Below are 16,122 nucleotides of genomic sequence, written 5' to 3'. Positions count from 1 at the left end.
TGGAGTCCATTCTGAGTCACGAAGACCCCATGCTTGTCAGAGTAGGACTGTGCTCCATAAGGTTTTCAATGGCTGATTTTTTAGAAGTAGCCAGGTCTTTCTTCTAAGACACCTCTAAGTGGACACAAACCGCCATCATTTTGGTTAGCAGGCAAGCACATTAACCATTTGGACCACCTAGGGACTCCAGAGGAAGGTTGCCATCGAGTAGATTCCGACTCATAGCGACTCTAAATGACAGAGTAGAACTGCCCCATAGGGTTTCCAAGGAGCGCCTGGTGGATTTGAGCTGCTGACCTTTTAGTTAGCAGCCATAGTTCTTAACCGCTATGCCACCAGGGTTTCCAGAGGAAGGTTAGGTGGGGGAAATCTCACATTCTCTCTATTCGTGGTCCAGCCTATTCTCATGGCATAAGCCATACCCTCAACTTTTCTCAAACCCTTCTCTTTAGAAAATGCTTACTTATTTTGGAAGTTTTTAAACATTTCTAAAATTTTAAATTGGAAGATACTTTCTTCCTGCAGACCTGCTGAAACAATCCTAATTCTCCAGTAGACAACAGCAATGTTTCCCTCTGACTCAAAGAAAGTTTGAGTACAAGAATGTCCAGAAAAGAAGAAAAAAGCCCCCAAATTAGTATTTCAAGAGAGGATTTCTCTACAACCACATTCACTGCTCTCTCCGTCCCCACCAACTAGGAACCCTTGGCTGTCGTTAGCTGCTGTGGAGGTGGCTCTAACTCATGGTGACCTTATGTGTAACAGAACAAAATGTCGCCCATTCTTGTGCCATCTTCATGATTATTGGTACGTTCGAGTGCATCGTTGCATTAATCTTCTACTTCTCTAATTCTGCTGAAAATGCTTTCTCAAATCTCTTGTCTCAGGGTCTGCATCTGGGCCTGGGATTTTTAAATCTAGCCCTCTCCCCAGGGTAAGTGCAAATGGTTAAGTGCTCAATTACCAACCAGAAGGTTAGCAGTTCAAACCCACTCAGAGGTGCCTTCTGAAGAAAGACCTGGCAATCTGCTTTGAAAAGATCATGGTCTTGAAAACTCTAGAGCCAGGGACAGATTACCCAATAAGCAAGTTATACACAGGCTTACTTGTGCCTACTTATTTATCTGTAGTGCACAATTTCACCTGTTTTTCAAAGATGTGGTGATAACCCATATGAAAACTTGTTCCCTGTTCACTGTAGATTAGTAAGTAAACACAAGTAAGCCCGTGCATACCTTGCTTAATGTAAACCCGTGCATACCTTGTTTACTGGTTAATCCAACCCTGTGTGGAGAAGTTCCACTCGGCAACGTGTAGGGTCAAAATGATCAAATTCAGCTCAATGACAACCGGCTGGTTACCCAGGGAATAAATTAGTTCCACAATACCTCTGACAAACGCGATTGGCTTCAATTAAACCTTGTCTGATATTATGAAGTTTTCCTTCAGTTTAAACCTGTTTCGACTCTGGGTCTTTGTAATTTTCACATATGATATCTGAATCTTCTCTCCATGGACAATTTGATTAAAAAAAAAAAAAAAGCTGAACCTGGATCAGACATAAGACTTCAGGGAAGAGCACAGTAACCCTTCCTCATGGAAAGAATCTCTAAACAGAAACATAAGAAAAATCCAAAATATTCCAAAAAATAGTATCTTCAAGGAGTTTTTTAATCACTGCCATTATAACTGAAGTTTTGCTAAAGTGTATTTATCAGTAAAAGAAAAATACAGTGATATTAGTTGTATATAACAGCACATTTCAAACTGCATTTAAACCCACTCATTTCACCTCCCACAGTTGCTTTGTTGTTTTGATGAGAGAAGAATAAGGAATAAATAGAAGGCCAACGCTTCATACTAACCTACCTGGTTATCCTCTGAAAAATCTAGGAGTATATCTGAATTAGGGAAAACTGTCCTCTCAAATATGCAGTCACACTCAGTAGCTAGGTAAGAACTGATGCTTCCATCAAAAAACAAAAAAGGTCAAACCACAGGTCTCATGTTGCACACATATTAAAGGAAAAGCCCGAAAGACTGAATGGTATTTATTCTCAGACCAGAAGGCAGATGGCACCGTTACCACAGTGTGACAGTTAAGTGTTTCAGTCTCCTGACAAGAATAGGACCTGCGATCCCTCCATGCAGTGCTTGATTCAATAAGGCGAATTGTGAGATTACTACTTGGGATGGACGGAAATCATGGCATCTGTCTTTTTTCATCCAATGTCTGCTTTGAATGTGGTTTCATTCAGGGAAGCCAACCCCTGTAATCAGGCAATCGTGTTCTTTCTTTTTTTCCTAATCAATTTGTAGAGTGTGTTCTGGCCCAGGGGCTGGGTCGATTACACTTAATAGAATCATAGGGCTGAATGGAACATTCCGGTTTCTCTACTGTAATTGTCTAATTCCACAGATAAAAAAAAAAATTAAAGTCCAGAGAAGTTAGCAATTTTTTCCAAGAACACACAGACAGTTCATGCAAAGGTGAGTCCTGACGTTAAAAAACAGAAAGAAAAAATTTTAAAAAAAGAGTATCTGGATTCGGGTTCGGGAGAGCAAAGAGCTGTGCTTATTACACACATGGCTGGAAGCTGAGCAGCAGAATGCACCTTGTGCTGGGAAGGTTGTCTGAAAGTAAAAGGTCACGCGCATGCTTGAATCCGGCCACAGCTGGCTGCTGGGTTTACGCCGCGCAGGGCATGATGCTGGTGATGGAGACACTCTGGCCCCGGCACCTCAGCGCCCCAGCCTCACACTCCGTCATCGTCTGCTCCTGGCCGTTCACGTTCACACAAACGCTAAACCCTTCTGCCTCGCACTCCGAAGCTTCTCGGCAGACACATTTGCTCAGCTGAGCTGGAAAAATACGAGAGGGTTAATGGCACATTGTGGAGGTGTGGGAGTGAAACACACCACCTCCAAAGTAACGGTTTGGTGACTAAAGAGCTGCAGAAGCTCCCGCCTCTAGCAATATAATAAACCACCCCTGGAAAAGCAGTAGGACCAGGAAATTGAGGCTTTTTCTTGAATGTAAATCTTTATGGAAGCAGATTACCAGGGCTTTCTTCCGTGGTGCATCTGGGTGGATTCAAATAGCTAGCCTTTCAGTTAGCAGTCAAGCGCAAACTGTTTACGCCACGCAGGGACCCTTTCCAGGACAGAGAGAGAGATAAGAAAATAGTTAAACTTGCTTTGAGAGAGAGGGTATGAAAGTGCAAAAGGTTACACACGCCAGAAAAGCAAACCAGAAATGAGTGGGGGTACACATTTGGAATACGCCAGCCAGATGTCTCCAAAAGGAGAGTAACAAGGTCAGCCAGATGACTATGGCAACTGCCAAACCCAAGAGACCCAGGTGTGGCTAGAGTTATGTATGTCATCATCAGTGCTGCAAACCACGACAGGAGTGAGGGGAAAGGGGGCCAGCGAATACAGGCCAGGAGAGGGAGGGTCTGAAGAGCTAGCAGAGAACTTAAGGACCACACAGTCCAGCTCCCAAATTTACAGACAGGGAAACCAAGGGTAGTGACTTGGCTGTAGCAATCCAGACCTTTCCTTTTCATATTGCCACAGTTGCTTATAATGTCTCACTGTTGTTGTGTGCTGTTGAGTTGATCCCAACTCACAGCAACCCATGTGAAGACTAGAATTGCCCCATAGAGTTTTCTTCGTCATAATCCGTACTGCAGCAGATCAGCAGGTCTTCCTTCCTCCCATGGAGCTGCTGGGTAGGTGCACGTAATGTATGACTTGAGCACTTAAGCTAAGCTATAAACAATTTTTTTTATAAACAATTTAAAACTGACAAACAACTTTTTTGTCACAGATTCTTTTTAATATTACATTTAGCTACCTGGTTATAGACACCTGCTTGGCTGTTACATGGCATGGCATAGCCCTTAGTTTACCTATGTTAAGACACCCCAGTGTGCATCCCTGATCATGAACATACGACTCAAGTTATCTTGTTGCAATGGGAGCTAACCTCCCCTCACCGGACTCTGATCATGCCAGACCAGAGGGACTAAACCACACAAAAACCCGACCTCTTTGTTCTTGGAATGAGAGCTAGGCAGAGGCAGGATCACACTCGAATCTCTGACCCTCTCTAAAGGCTAACACTTTGCCAGAAGCCCTGCCAAAGACACTGCACACCACCCCAGCTATGAGGAACCTCCGCTACAGACGAACTTCTGGTCAAGCCTTCCTCCTGAGACCACTCATCAAAGGTAAATGCCAGAAGGCTGAGGAAGATTTGGGCTTTAGTTGCTGGCGTAACTTTACCCTATCCTGATTCTCCATGTCTAAATGTTATGTCTTGGGGTCTTACCTGTGTGCTGTGCCATGACCGTGTTGCAGTAAACTAAATGAGTTTATGCATGACAAACCCGAGCATTTCTCCATTTATTTTAAAATGAAATCCCCAGGAGACACAGGATAGCCAACACAGTGGGAGGTGTGCCATGCCTTCTTCGAGATCATTGTAGGAGCTACTTGGCCATAGCATTAGCAAATATTAAATCACAACATGAGAAAGTAATTCTTTTTCTATTCTCTTTAAATCCTGATTACCTCTTGGAGAAAGTGTCACTTTGGTGCTAGTATGCTTTTAACACTCCTCTAACACTTGCTAAACTCCCTTTAACACAAAGAAAAAGCATCCTTCAAACTCAGAGTTCTGCCAGCGGCAGTATGTGGCTAGAATCTAAAACCCTTCTTGTTTCATGGCACTTACCTAGTGTTTATGGCACAGTGGTTAAGTGCTTGGCTGCTAACTGAAAGGTTGGCAGTTCCAACCCGCCGCAGCCTCTCCTGGGAGAAAGGTCTGGTGATCTGATTCCATAAAGATCACAGACTAGAAAACCTTATGGGGCAGTTCCACTCTGTCACAGAGGGTCACTGTGAGTTGAAAGGACTTCATGCACCTAACAACAACAGTATTTATGGCAAGAAATACTGGCCTTCCTTTTAAGGAAGTGACATAAAATTTCTTTTAAAAATATAAAGTTATATTCCTTAAAAAGTCTATTTAAAATGGAAAATGAGTACACACATAATATGGATAATAGAAGGACACAGTAAGAATCATGGTGGTGGGACAGGAATCACAGAAGCTTGGTAAGACATTCAGGCCATCAGAGATTGGTTCTTGTCCTTTTAGGAACCTGATCTGCACTCTCCCCAGGGACTGGAGTGGGGAAGGACAGGTCACTCTCAGACCAGTAGATCCTCTGGGATCTACTTTGATACACTGCTAAACTAGAAATAATAATTGTTTTTCAAATCTCAGTATCATTACTTTAACATTTTTAGAGTTAAAATACAAAACGTTCTTACCATCACAGCTTTCCCATAGTGAACACACACCACAAGCTTTCTCGGTTGCAGCAGGCAGAGTACAGCTCTCCCTGCCGGCAAGGGTGTAATTTCTACCCCGACAGGCAAGAACATGCATCTTGCAAACCGTCAGAGACAGGGTTCTTTTACTTCTCTCATCTTGAGCACATACGTCCAAGGAGGATCTGAAAAGAATTTTTTTTAAATTACATTACAGGTAGTCCCTGACTTAAAATGGGGCTCCATTCCAACGACTCAGTCCTAAATGGTTCTAACATCAGTTTTAGTTTTCATTATTATTGCCTTTTATCATCAGTATCTTTATAAACCTGATCATTGTCTTTAGGGGCTGGAAACATTACATATAAACTTACAGATATGATGTTGTTGTTGTCATCACCATTAGGTGCCATCGAGTCAGTTCTGACTCATAGCGACCCCATGTACAACAAAATGAAACACTGCCCGGACCTGCACCATCCTCAAAATCATTGTTGTGCTTGAGTCAATGGACTCTGTTGCAGCCCCTGTATCAATCTGTCTCGTGGAGGATCTTCCCTTTTTTTTTTTGCTGACCCTCTACTTTACCAAGCATGATGTCCTTCTCCAGGGACTGGTCCCTCCTGATAAAATGTCCAACTTATGTGAGAACAAAGTCTCCCGATCCTTGCTTCTAAGGAGCATTCCAGCTGAACTTCTTCCGAGACAGATGTGTTTGTTCTCCTGGTAGTCCATGGTATAGTCAATAGTCTTCCCCAACACCGTAATTTAAAGCACCAACTCTTCAGTCTTCCCTATTCCTTGTTCAGCTTTCTCATGCATATGAGGCGATTGAGAATACCACGGCTTGGGCCAGGCACACCTTAGTCCTCAAAGTGACATCTTTGCTTTTTAACACTCGAAAGAGGTCTTTTGCAGCAGATTCGCCCAATGCAACACATCATTTGATTTCTCAACTGCTGCTTGCGTGAGCGCTGATTGTGGGTCCAAGTAAAATGAAATCCTCAACAACTTTAATCTTTTCTCCATTTATCATGATGTTGCTTATTGATCCAGTTGTGAGGATTTTTGTTTTCTTTATGTTGAGGTATAATCCATACGGAAAGCCATAGTCTTTGATCTTCATCAGTAAGTACTTCAAGTCCTCTTCACTTTCAGCAACAAAATTGTGTCATCTTCATATCGCAGGTTGTTAGTGAGTCTCCCTCCAATCTTAATGCCATATTCTTCTTCATATAGTCCAATTTCTTGGATTATTTGCTCGGCAAACAGATTGAATAAGCATGGTGAATGAATACAACCCTGACACACACCTTTCCTGATCTTAAACCACAAACGACTATCTCTTGGTCTATGTACAGGTTCCTCAGGAGCACAATTAAGTGTTCTAGAATTCCCATTCTTTGAAGTGTTGTCCATAGCTGGTTATGATCCACTCAGTAGAATGCTTTTCATAGTTAATATGATAACACCAGCAAATTATGCACTGCAACATTGTATGTAGTACATATTACTAACAATAAAATGCACAAAAAAAAAGAGATGGTCGTTTAGTGCTGTTTGTTGTAACTCAAATACGTCGTAAATTGGGGGCTACCTGTATTTACAAGATTTCCGTTTTTAAAAGCTGAGAATGAGAAGTTCAGAGTAAGGCTCTGAGCTCAGTGCCTCCAGTGTTAACACCCTCAGCAAAAGACAGAAGGGAAACACTAAGCCTCTTCATTCCTAGGCCCAGTCCCCTCAGATATTCGAAATGAGCAATATATACTCTTTGTTTGCTCACAATTTTTAAAAGCTTAGATATCTAATTTTGATCTAGTTTCATCTAGAACAGATGACATACAGTAAATAAAAAGAGAAGGCAGGTTCTGTTAGCAACAGTGAGTGGACTGACAACAAGGAAGGGGACAGAAAATCAACAAAGAACAAACCCTCAAAGAGATCACAATCAAAAGCAAGAGAAATTCATTGCATTCAGCAGCCTGAGGGTCCGTGCCCATAATACACGTTGTCCAACAAGTGTGACTCTAAATAGTTCAGGACAGATGAAACTATATTTTTCAATGCTATTTATAAACCCTGGTGGCATAGTAGTTAAGTGCTACAGCCGCTAACCAAGAGGTTGGCAGTTCAAATCCGCCAAGTGCTCCTTGGAAACTCTGTGGGACAGTTCTACTCTGTCCTATAGGGTCTCTATGAGTCGGAATCGACTCGACAGCAGTGGGTAGGTATTTATAAAAGTATGTGTGTTTACAAAATGAGAATATTTCCATAAAACTTGTTACTTTTTTCTTAAGCATTGGTGCTCAGACTGTGAGATCCAGCTATTTACAAGTGTCACTGATAAAAAGAATCACATTTGTGAATGATGATAAAGAAGGCGTTACTGTACAGAAATCTTAGATAACAGCATTTTTTATACTAAAAGGGGTAGAAAGAGTCTACACGCCCATATTTTATTTAGCTCTGGTATTTTCTTCTTCTTAAGGAGCCCTGGTGGCATAATGGTTAAGCACTCAACAGAAAGGTCAATGGTTTGAACTCTCCAACTGCCCTACAGGAGAAAAGACCTGCTGATCTTAAAGACCTTCGATATTAACTCACTGCTGTCAAGTCAATTCCGACTCATAGTGACACCATAGGGCAGAGTAGAACTGCTCCATAGGGTTTCCAAGGAGCGGCTGGTGGATTCGAACTGCCAACCTTTTGGTTAGAAGCCAAGCTCTTAACCACTGTGCCACCAGGGCTCTACCTTAGAGATTACAGCCTAGGAAACCCTGTCGGGGGAGTTCTACCCTGTTCTATAGGGATGTTATTAATCAGAATCGACTCTAAGGCATGCAACGTTTTCTTCTTTGACCAAGAGATACATTTACTTGAAGTTGTTTACATAACAAAATTAGTCCTTGTATTTGTCTTTTAATCTCTTTATTTAAACTTTAGACAGAACTACTCAGACCAGTGGAAAGACCTTGCCTTCCTGTTATCAGTGCTTGATATGATATACAGAAATGATTAAAAAAAAAAACTCACACCATCTCTGTAAACAACAGGCCACACAGTAACTATTAAACACATCAGAAAGAGGATAAAAGTGAATCAAAATAAACAATGATTAATAGAAAGTAACAGCAGAGTCCGAATATTACCTCAGATGAACCTGAGCTGACCACCATTTCTGTTTACACCATTTAGTCATAGTCCCCTTCACACAAGAAGTTACTTATTATAAGGTATCACCACGACTGATCACCATTACCCATAATAGCCATGATAATCAAAAGTCAAATAATTGATAAATTAATGTTTTAATTGTTGACATTGAAGGTGACCAGTAAGTCCAGGAGGAGCTGGGTATCTCCGTTTGCCTCTCCAGATCCACTCTCCACCCTCTCTGCCCACCCTGAGAGGCTGACATGTATGGATGGACCATGTCAATGGACTCCTTGCCCTCTCTCTAGCTTTGGCTGGATTTGGTCAATGAGGAGGACATTAGAGGAAGGGTGTATATTCTCCTGTCTCAACCTCTGAGGTCTGTAAAATGAGGGACTCGGCTCCTCTTCAGTTGCCAGGTCCACATAGCACTCTCTGTCTCCAGGGTTTTCGTAAATGCTCCCCTCCTTGCTCTAACAGGCTTCTGGATATACAGCACAGCTGTTACTAGCCCAGGGCTGCTGTCCTGCGGCTTCAGGCTTCCTTTACCCTGCCTGCACATTTGTAAATAATCTGCCTACTAAACCTCCTATTGTACTAATTTAACTGTGCCATCTGTTTCTCACTAAGACTGAAACAGACATCCAGTAACTACTTCCCATATCTTCCTACAATAGACTGATTTCAACTTGGGTTGTTTTTGTTGTTGTTAAGTGCCATGGAGTAGGCTCAGACTCACAGTGACCTTATATACAAAAAAAAAAAAATGGTGCCCAATCCTGTGCTAGCCTCATAATCTTTGCTATGTTTGAGCCCGTTGTTGCAGCAGGTATTTTATTTTATTTTTATTGTGCTTTAAGTAAAAGTTTACAAATCAAGTCAGTCTCTCATACAAAACCTTATATATACCTTGCTATATACTCCTAGTTGCTCTCCTCCTAATAAGACAGCACATTCCTTCTCTTCACCTTGTGTTTTCGTGTCCATTCAGCCAGCTTCTGTCCCCCTCGGCCTTTACATCTCCCCTCTAGACAGGAACTGCCCACACAGTATCATGTGCCTACTTGATCCAAGAAGCCCACTCCTCACCAGTATCATTTTCTGTCCACATTTTCTGTCTGAAGAGTTGGCTTCTATGATGGTTCCTGTCTTGGGCTAACAGGAGGTCTGGGGACCATGACCTCTGGGGTCCCTCTAGTCTCAGTCAGACCATTAAGTTTGGCCTTTTTACTAGAATTTGTGGTCTGCATCCCACTGCTCTCCTGCTCCTTCAGGGATTCTCTGTCGTGCTCCCTATACAGCAGTCATTGCTTGTAGCTGGGTACCATCTAGCTCTTCTGGTCTCAGAGTGATGTAGTCTTTGATTTATGTAGCCCATTCTGACTCTTGGGCTCATACTTACCTTGTGCGTTTGGTGTTCTTTCTCATTTGCTCCATGTAGCTTAAGACCAACTGTTGCATCTTAGATGGCCACTTGCTAGAGTTTAAGACCCCAGACACTACTCTCCAAGATGGGATGCAGAATGTTTTTTTAATAGTTTTTATTATACCAGTTGACCTAGATGTCCCCTGAAACTATGGTCCCCAAACCCCACCCCTGCTGTGCTGGCCTTCGACGGGTTCAGTTTATTCAGGAAACTTCTTTGCTTTTGGTTTAGTCCAGTTGTGTTGACCTATCCTATATTGTGTGTTGTCCTTCCCTTCACCTATATTAGTTCTTGTCTACTATCCAATTAGCGAATCCTCCTCTCCCTTCCTCTCTCCCTCCCCCCATTAACCATCAAGAATATTTTCTTCTCTGTTTAAACTGTTGCCTGAGTTCTTGTAATAGTGGTCTCATACAATATTTGTCCTTTTGCAACTGACTAATTTCACTCAGCATAATGCCTTCCAGATACCTCCATGTTATGAAATGTTTCAAAGATTCATCATGGTTCTTTACTGACGCATAGTATTCCATTGTGTGAATACACCATAATTTATTTATTCATTCATCCATTGATGGGCACCTTCGTTGCTTCCATCTTCTTGCTATTGTAAACAGTGCTGCAATGAACATGGTTATGTGTATATCTGTTCGTGTAAAGGTTCTTCTTTTTCTAGGATATATTCCAAGGAGTGGGATTGCCGGATTGGATGGTACTTCTTTTTCTAGCTTTTTAAAGAAGCACCAAATTGATTTCCAAAGCGGTTGTGCCATTTTACATTCCCACCAGCAGTGTGTAAGTGTTCTGGTCTCTCCACAGCCTCTCCAACATTTATTATTTTGTGTTTTTTGGGTTAATGCCAGCCTTGTTGGAGTGAGATGGAATCTCATTGTAGTTTTGATTTGGCATTTCTCTAATGGCTAATGATCGTGAGCATTTCCTCATGTATCTGTTAGTTACCTGAATGTCTTCTTTAGTGAACTGTCTGTTCGTATCCTTTGTCCTTTTTTCAATTGGGTTGTCTTTTTGTTGCTGAGTTTTTGCAGTAACGTAGATTTTAGAGATCAGCTGCTGATTGGAGATGTCACACCTAAAAAGCTTTTTCCAGTCTGTAGGTAATCTTTTTACTCTTTTGGTGAAGTCTTTGGATGAGCATAGGTGTTTGACTTTTAGGAGGTCCCAGGTATCTAATTTCTCTTCTGGTGTTTGTACATTTCTAGTAATGTTCCGCATACTGTTTATGCCACGTATTAGAGCTCCTAGCGTTGTTCCTATTTTTTCTTCCATGAACTTTATTGTTTTATATTTAGGTCTTTAATCCATTTTGAGCTGGTTTTTGTACATGGCATGAGGTATGGGTCTTGTTCCATTTTTTTGCAGGTGGATATCCAATTATGCCAGGACCATTTGTTAAAGAGACTGTCTTTTCCCCATTTAACAGACTTTGGGCCTTTGTAGAATATCAGTTGTACATATGTGGACGGGTTTATGTCTGGCTTCTCAATTCTGTTCCATTGGTCTATGTATCTGTTGTTGTACCAATACCAGGCTGTTTTGACTACTGTGGTGGTGTGATAGATTCTAGAATCAGGTAGTGTGAGACCTCCCACTTTGTTCTTCTTTTTCAGTAATGCTTTACTTATCCAGGGCCTTTTTCCCTTCCGCATGAAGTTGGTGATTTGTTTCTCCATCTCATTAAAAAATGTCGCTGGTATTTGGATCGGGATTGCATTGTATCTATAGATCACTTTGGGCAGAATAGGCATTTTTACAACATTGATTCTTCCTATCCATGAGCAAGGTATGTTTTTCCATTTACGTAGGTCTCTCGGTTTCTTGCAGTAGTGTCTTGTAGTTTTCTTTCTATAGGTCTTTTACATCTCTGGTAAGATTTATTCCTAAGCACTTTATCTTCTTAGGGGCTATTGTAAATGATATTGATTTGGTGACTTCCTCTTCATTGCTCTCTTTGTTCATGTAAAGGAATCCAACTGATTTATGTATGTTTAGCTTGTATCCTGATACTCGGCTGAACTCTTCTATCAGTTTCAGTGGTTTTCTTAAGGATTCTTTAGGTTTTTCTGTGTATAAGATCATGTCATCTGCAACAGAGATACTTTTACTTCTTCTTTGCCAATTTAGATGCCCTTTATTTCTTTATTTAGCCTTATAGCTCTGACTAGGACCTCCAGCACAATGTTGAATAAGAGTGGTTATAAACGGCGTCCTTGTCTGGTTCCTGTTCTCAATGGGAATAGTTTCAGTTTCCGTTTAGGATGATGTTGGCTGTCAACTTTGTATAAATGCCCTTTATCATGTTGAGGAATTTTCCTTCTATTCCTATTTTGCTGAGAGTTTTTTATCATGAATGGGTGTTGGACTTTTTCAAATGCCTTTTCTGCATTAATTGATAAGATCATGTGATTCTTGTCTTTTGCTTTGTTTATGTGGTGGATTACGCTGATTGTTTTTCTAATGTTGAACCATCCCTACATACCTGGTATGAATCCCACTTGGTCATGGTGAATTATTTTTTTGATATGTTGTTGAATTCTATTGGCTAGAATTTTGTTGAGGATTTTTGCATCTAAGTTCATGAGGGATATTGGTCTGTGATTTTCTTTTTTTGTGGAGTCTTTACCTGGTTTTGGTATCAGGGATATGCTGGCTTCATAGAATGAGTTTGGGAGCATTCCATCCTTTTCTATGCTCTGAAATACCTTTAGTAGTAGTGGTGTTAATTCTTCTCTGAAGGTTTGGTAGAATTCTCCAGTGAAGCTGTCAGGGCCAGGGCTTTCTTTGTTGAGAGTTTTTTGATTACTTTTTCAATCTCTTCTTTTGTTATGGGCTTATTCAGTTGTTCTCTGTTTGTGTTAGTTTAGGTAGGTAGTGTGTTTCTAGAAATTTGTCCATTTCCTCTAGGTTTTCAAATTTGTTAGAGTACAAGTTGTCATAGTACTCTGTTATGATTCTTAATTTCAGTTGGGTCTGTTGTGATATCACCACTCTCATTTCTTGTTCCGGTTATTTGCTTCCTCCCCTGTTTTTCTTTTGTCAGTCTGGCCGATGGTTCATTAATTTTGTTAATCTTTTCAAAGAACCAGCTTTTGGTCTTGTTAACTCTTTCAATTGTTTTTCTGTTTTCTATTTCATTTAATTCTGTTCTAGTTTTTATTATTTGCTGTCTTCCGGTGCCTGAAGGTTTCTTTAGTTGCTCTCTTTCTATTGTTCAAGTTGTAGGGATAATTCTTTGATTTTGGCCCTTTCTTTTGTGTGTGTGTGTGTCTTTATTGATATAAATTGACCTCTAAGCACTGCTTTCACTGTGTCCCAAAGGTTCTGTTAGGAAGCGTTTTCATTTTCGTTGGATTCTATGAATTTCTTTATTCATTGAGTGGGTCCTTAATTTGTTCTATAATCCAATCATTTTTGAGCAAAGTGTTGTTCAGTTTCCATGTGTTTGATTTCTTTTTTTCCCTGATATTCCTGTTATTGACTTCTAGTTTTGTGGCTTTATAGTCAGAGAAAATGCTTTGTAATATTTCGATGTTTTGGATTCTGTTAAGGCTTGCTTTATGGCCTAAAGTGTGGTCTATTCTAGAGAATGATCCATGTGCATGGGAAAAGAAAGTATAATTGGATGCTGTTGGGTGGAGTGTTCTGTATATGTCTATGAGGTCAAGTTGGTTAATTGTGGCACTGAGATCTTCCGTGTCTTTATTGGGCTTCTTTCTGGATGTTCTGTCCTTCACTGAAAGGTGTGTGTTGAAGTCTCCTACTATTATTGTGGAGCAGTCTATCTCACTTTCAGTGCTGTTAGAGTTTGTTTTATGTATCTTGAAGCCCTGTCGTTGGGTGCATAAATATTTAATATGGTGATATCTTCCTGGTATATTGTCCCTTTAATCATTATATAGTGTCCTTCCTTATCCTTTGTGGTAGATTTAAGTTTGAAGTTTGTTTTTTCAGAAATCAGTATAGCCACTCCTGCTCTTTTTTGATTGTTGTTTGCTTGTGTCTTTAAGTCTAAGGTGTGTCTCTTGTAGGCAACATATAGCCGGATCATGTTTTTTTTAATCCAGTCTGCAACTCTCTGTCTCTTTATTGGTACATTTAGTCCATTTACATTCAGCGTGATTATAGATAGGTATGAGTTTAGTGCTGTCATTTTGATGCCTCTTTTTGTGTGTTGTTGACAGTTTCATTTTTCCACTTACATTTTTGTGCTGAGAAGTTTTTCTTTGTAATTTGTGTGTTCCTCTTATTCATTGTAGTTGAATTTGTTTTTGCTGAGTCTTTACGTTTATCTTGTTTTTTATTTTGAAGTGTAGGATTGTTAGTCTTCTTCGTGGTTACCCTAATATTTACCCCTATTTTTCTAAGTTTTAACCTAACTTGTATCTCCCTATATTGCCCTGATTTCCTCTTCATATGGAAGATCTATGCCTACTTTATTTAGTCCCACCTTTTACATAATGACATCACTGATTCCCTGTTTTGAGCATTTTTTTTATCTTGATTTTTTGTGTTTGTGATTTCCCTATCTGAGTTGATATCTGGTTGCTCTCTTCTGTGTTCTCATGTTGGGTTGATGTCTGATAATACTGATTTTCTAGCCAGAGAATTCCCTTTAGTATTTCTTGTAGTTTTGGTTTGGTTTTTGCAAATTCTCTAAGCTTCTGTTTATCTGTAAATGTCTTAATTTCACCTTCATATCTGAGAGACATTTTTTCTGAATATATGATTCTTAGCTGGCAATTTTTCTCCTTCAATGCTTTGTATGTGTAATCCAATTGCCTTCTTGCCTTCATGGTTTCTGCCCAGTAGTCCGAACTTATTCTTATTAATTCTCCTTTGTAGGTGACTTTTTGCTTATCCCTGGCTGCTCTTAAAATTTTCTCTTCACCTTTGGTTTTGTCAAGTTTGATGATAATATACCTTGGTGACTTTCTTTTGGGATCTACCTTGTATGGGATTTGATGAGCATCTTGGATAGATATCCTTTCATCTTTCACAATGTCAGGGAAGTTTTCTGCCAACAAATGTTCAGCAATTCTCTCTGTATTTTCTGTTACCCTCCCCTGTTTTTGTATTCCTATCACTCTCAAGTTATTCTTCTTGATAGAGTCCCACATGATTCTTAGGGTTTCTTCATTTTTAAAAATTCTTTTATCTGATTTTTCTTCAAATATATTGGTGCCAAGTGCTTTATCTTCAATCTCACTAATTCTGTATTCCAGTTCCTCAATTCTGCCCCTCTGACTCTCTATTGAGTTGTCTAATTCTGTAATTTTATTGTTAATCTTCTGAGTTTCTGAAGGTGCAGCAGATATTTTAAAGCATCAGCTTTGGAGGCTGACAAACCTGGGATTTCTCTTTGTTACAACTTTATCTTAAGGGCAGTTATTGTAATCCCTCTCTTCAGAATGAAACTTACAAATCTGAAAGACATACTTAATTAAAACCCACTTTAATACAATTTTCTACTGAGAGAAAATTCATCCAAAATTCTGCTATGAATGACTGAAGCAGACATTTTAGAAAGGCAATTCATCTCATTGAGCGTCTCCCTCTTTCTCGCTGACCCCCTACTTTACCAAGCATGCTGTCATTCTCCGGGGACTGGTCCCTCCTGATCAAATGCCCAAAGTATGTGAGATGAAGTATACCCATCCTCTCTTCCAAGGAGCATTCTGGCTGTACTTCTTCCAAGACAGACTTGTTCATTCTTCTTGCAGTCCATTGTATAGTCAATATTCTTCGCCAACAACATAATTCAAAGGTGTCAATTCTTCTGTCTTTCTTGTTCATTGTCCAGCTTTCCAATGCATATGAGGCAATTGAAAAAAGCATGGCTTGGTTCTGAAGCACCTTAGTCCTCAAAGTGACATCTTTGCTTTTTAACACTTTAAACAGGTCTTTTGCAGCAGATTTGCCCAATGCAAGGCATTGTTTGATTTCTTGACTTCTGCTGCCATGGCTGCTGATCGTGAGTCCAGGTAAAATGAAATCCCTGACAAGTTTAATCTTTTCACCACTTATCATGGTGTTGCTTATTGATCCACCTGTGAAGATTTTTGTTTTCTTGATGTTGAGGTGTAATTCATACTGAAGGCTGTAGTCTTTGATTTTCATCAGTAACTGCTTCAAATTTTCTTCACTTTCAGCCAGCAAGGTTATGTCATTGCATACCAAAAGT

The 16,122-nt window shown here is 40.2% G+C and overlaps 1 protein-coding gene across 1 annotated transcript in view; it reads right to left on the bottom strand.

Annotated features, from left to right (window-relative positions):
• Positions 1–2,578: 2,578 nt before the first annotated feature.
• Positions 2,579–16,122, bottom strand: part of C7 (complement C7) — a 91,463-nt gene continuing 77,919 nt past the window's right edge. Inside the window, 2 exon segments of the mRNA XM_023545637.2 lie at positions 2,579–2,862; positions 5,344–5,528. Coding sequence (XP_023401405.2) covers positions 2,579–2,862; positions 5,344–5,528 — 469 coding nt within the window.

This window comes from Loxodonta africana, chromosome 2 (genome assembly GCF_030014295.1).
Source record: "Loxodonta africana isolate mLoxAfr1 chromosome 2, mLoxAfr1.hap2, whole genome shotgun sequence".
NCBI lineage: Eukaryota > Metazoa > Chordata > Mammalia > Proboscidea > Elephantidae > Loxodonta > Loxodonta africana.
Note: the sequence above shows the minus strand (reverse complement) of the source record. Positions and strands in the feature narration are given on the sequence as shown.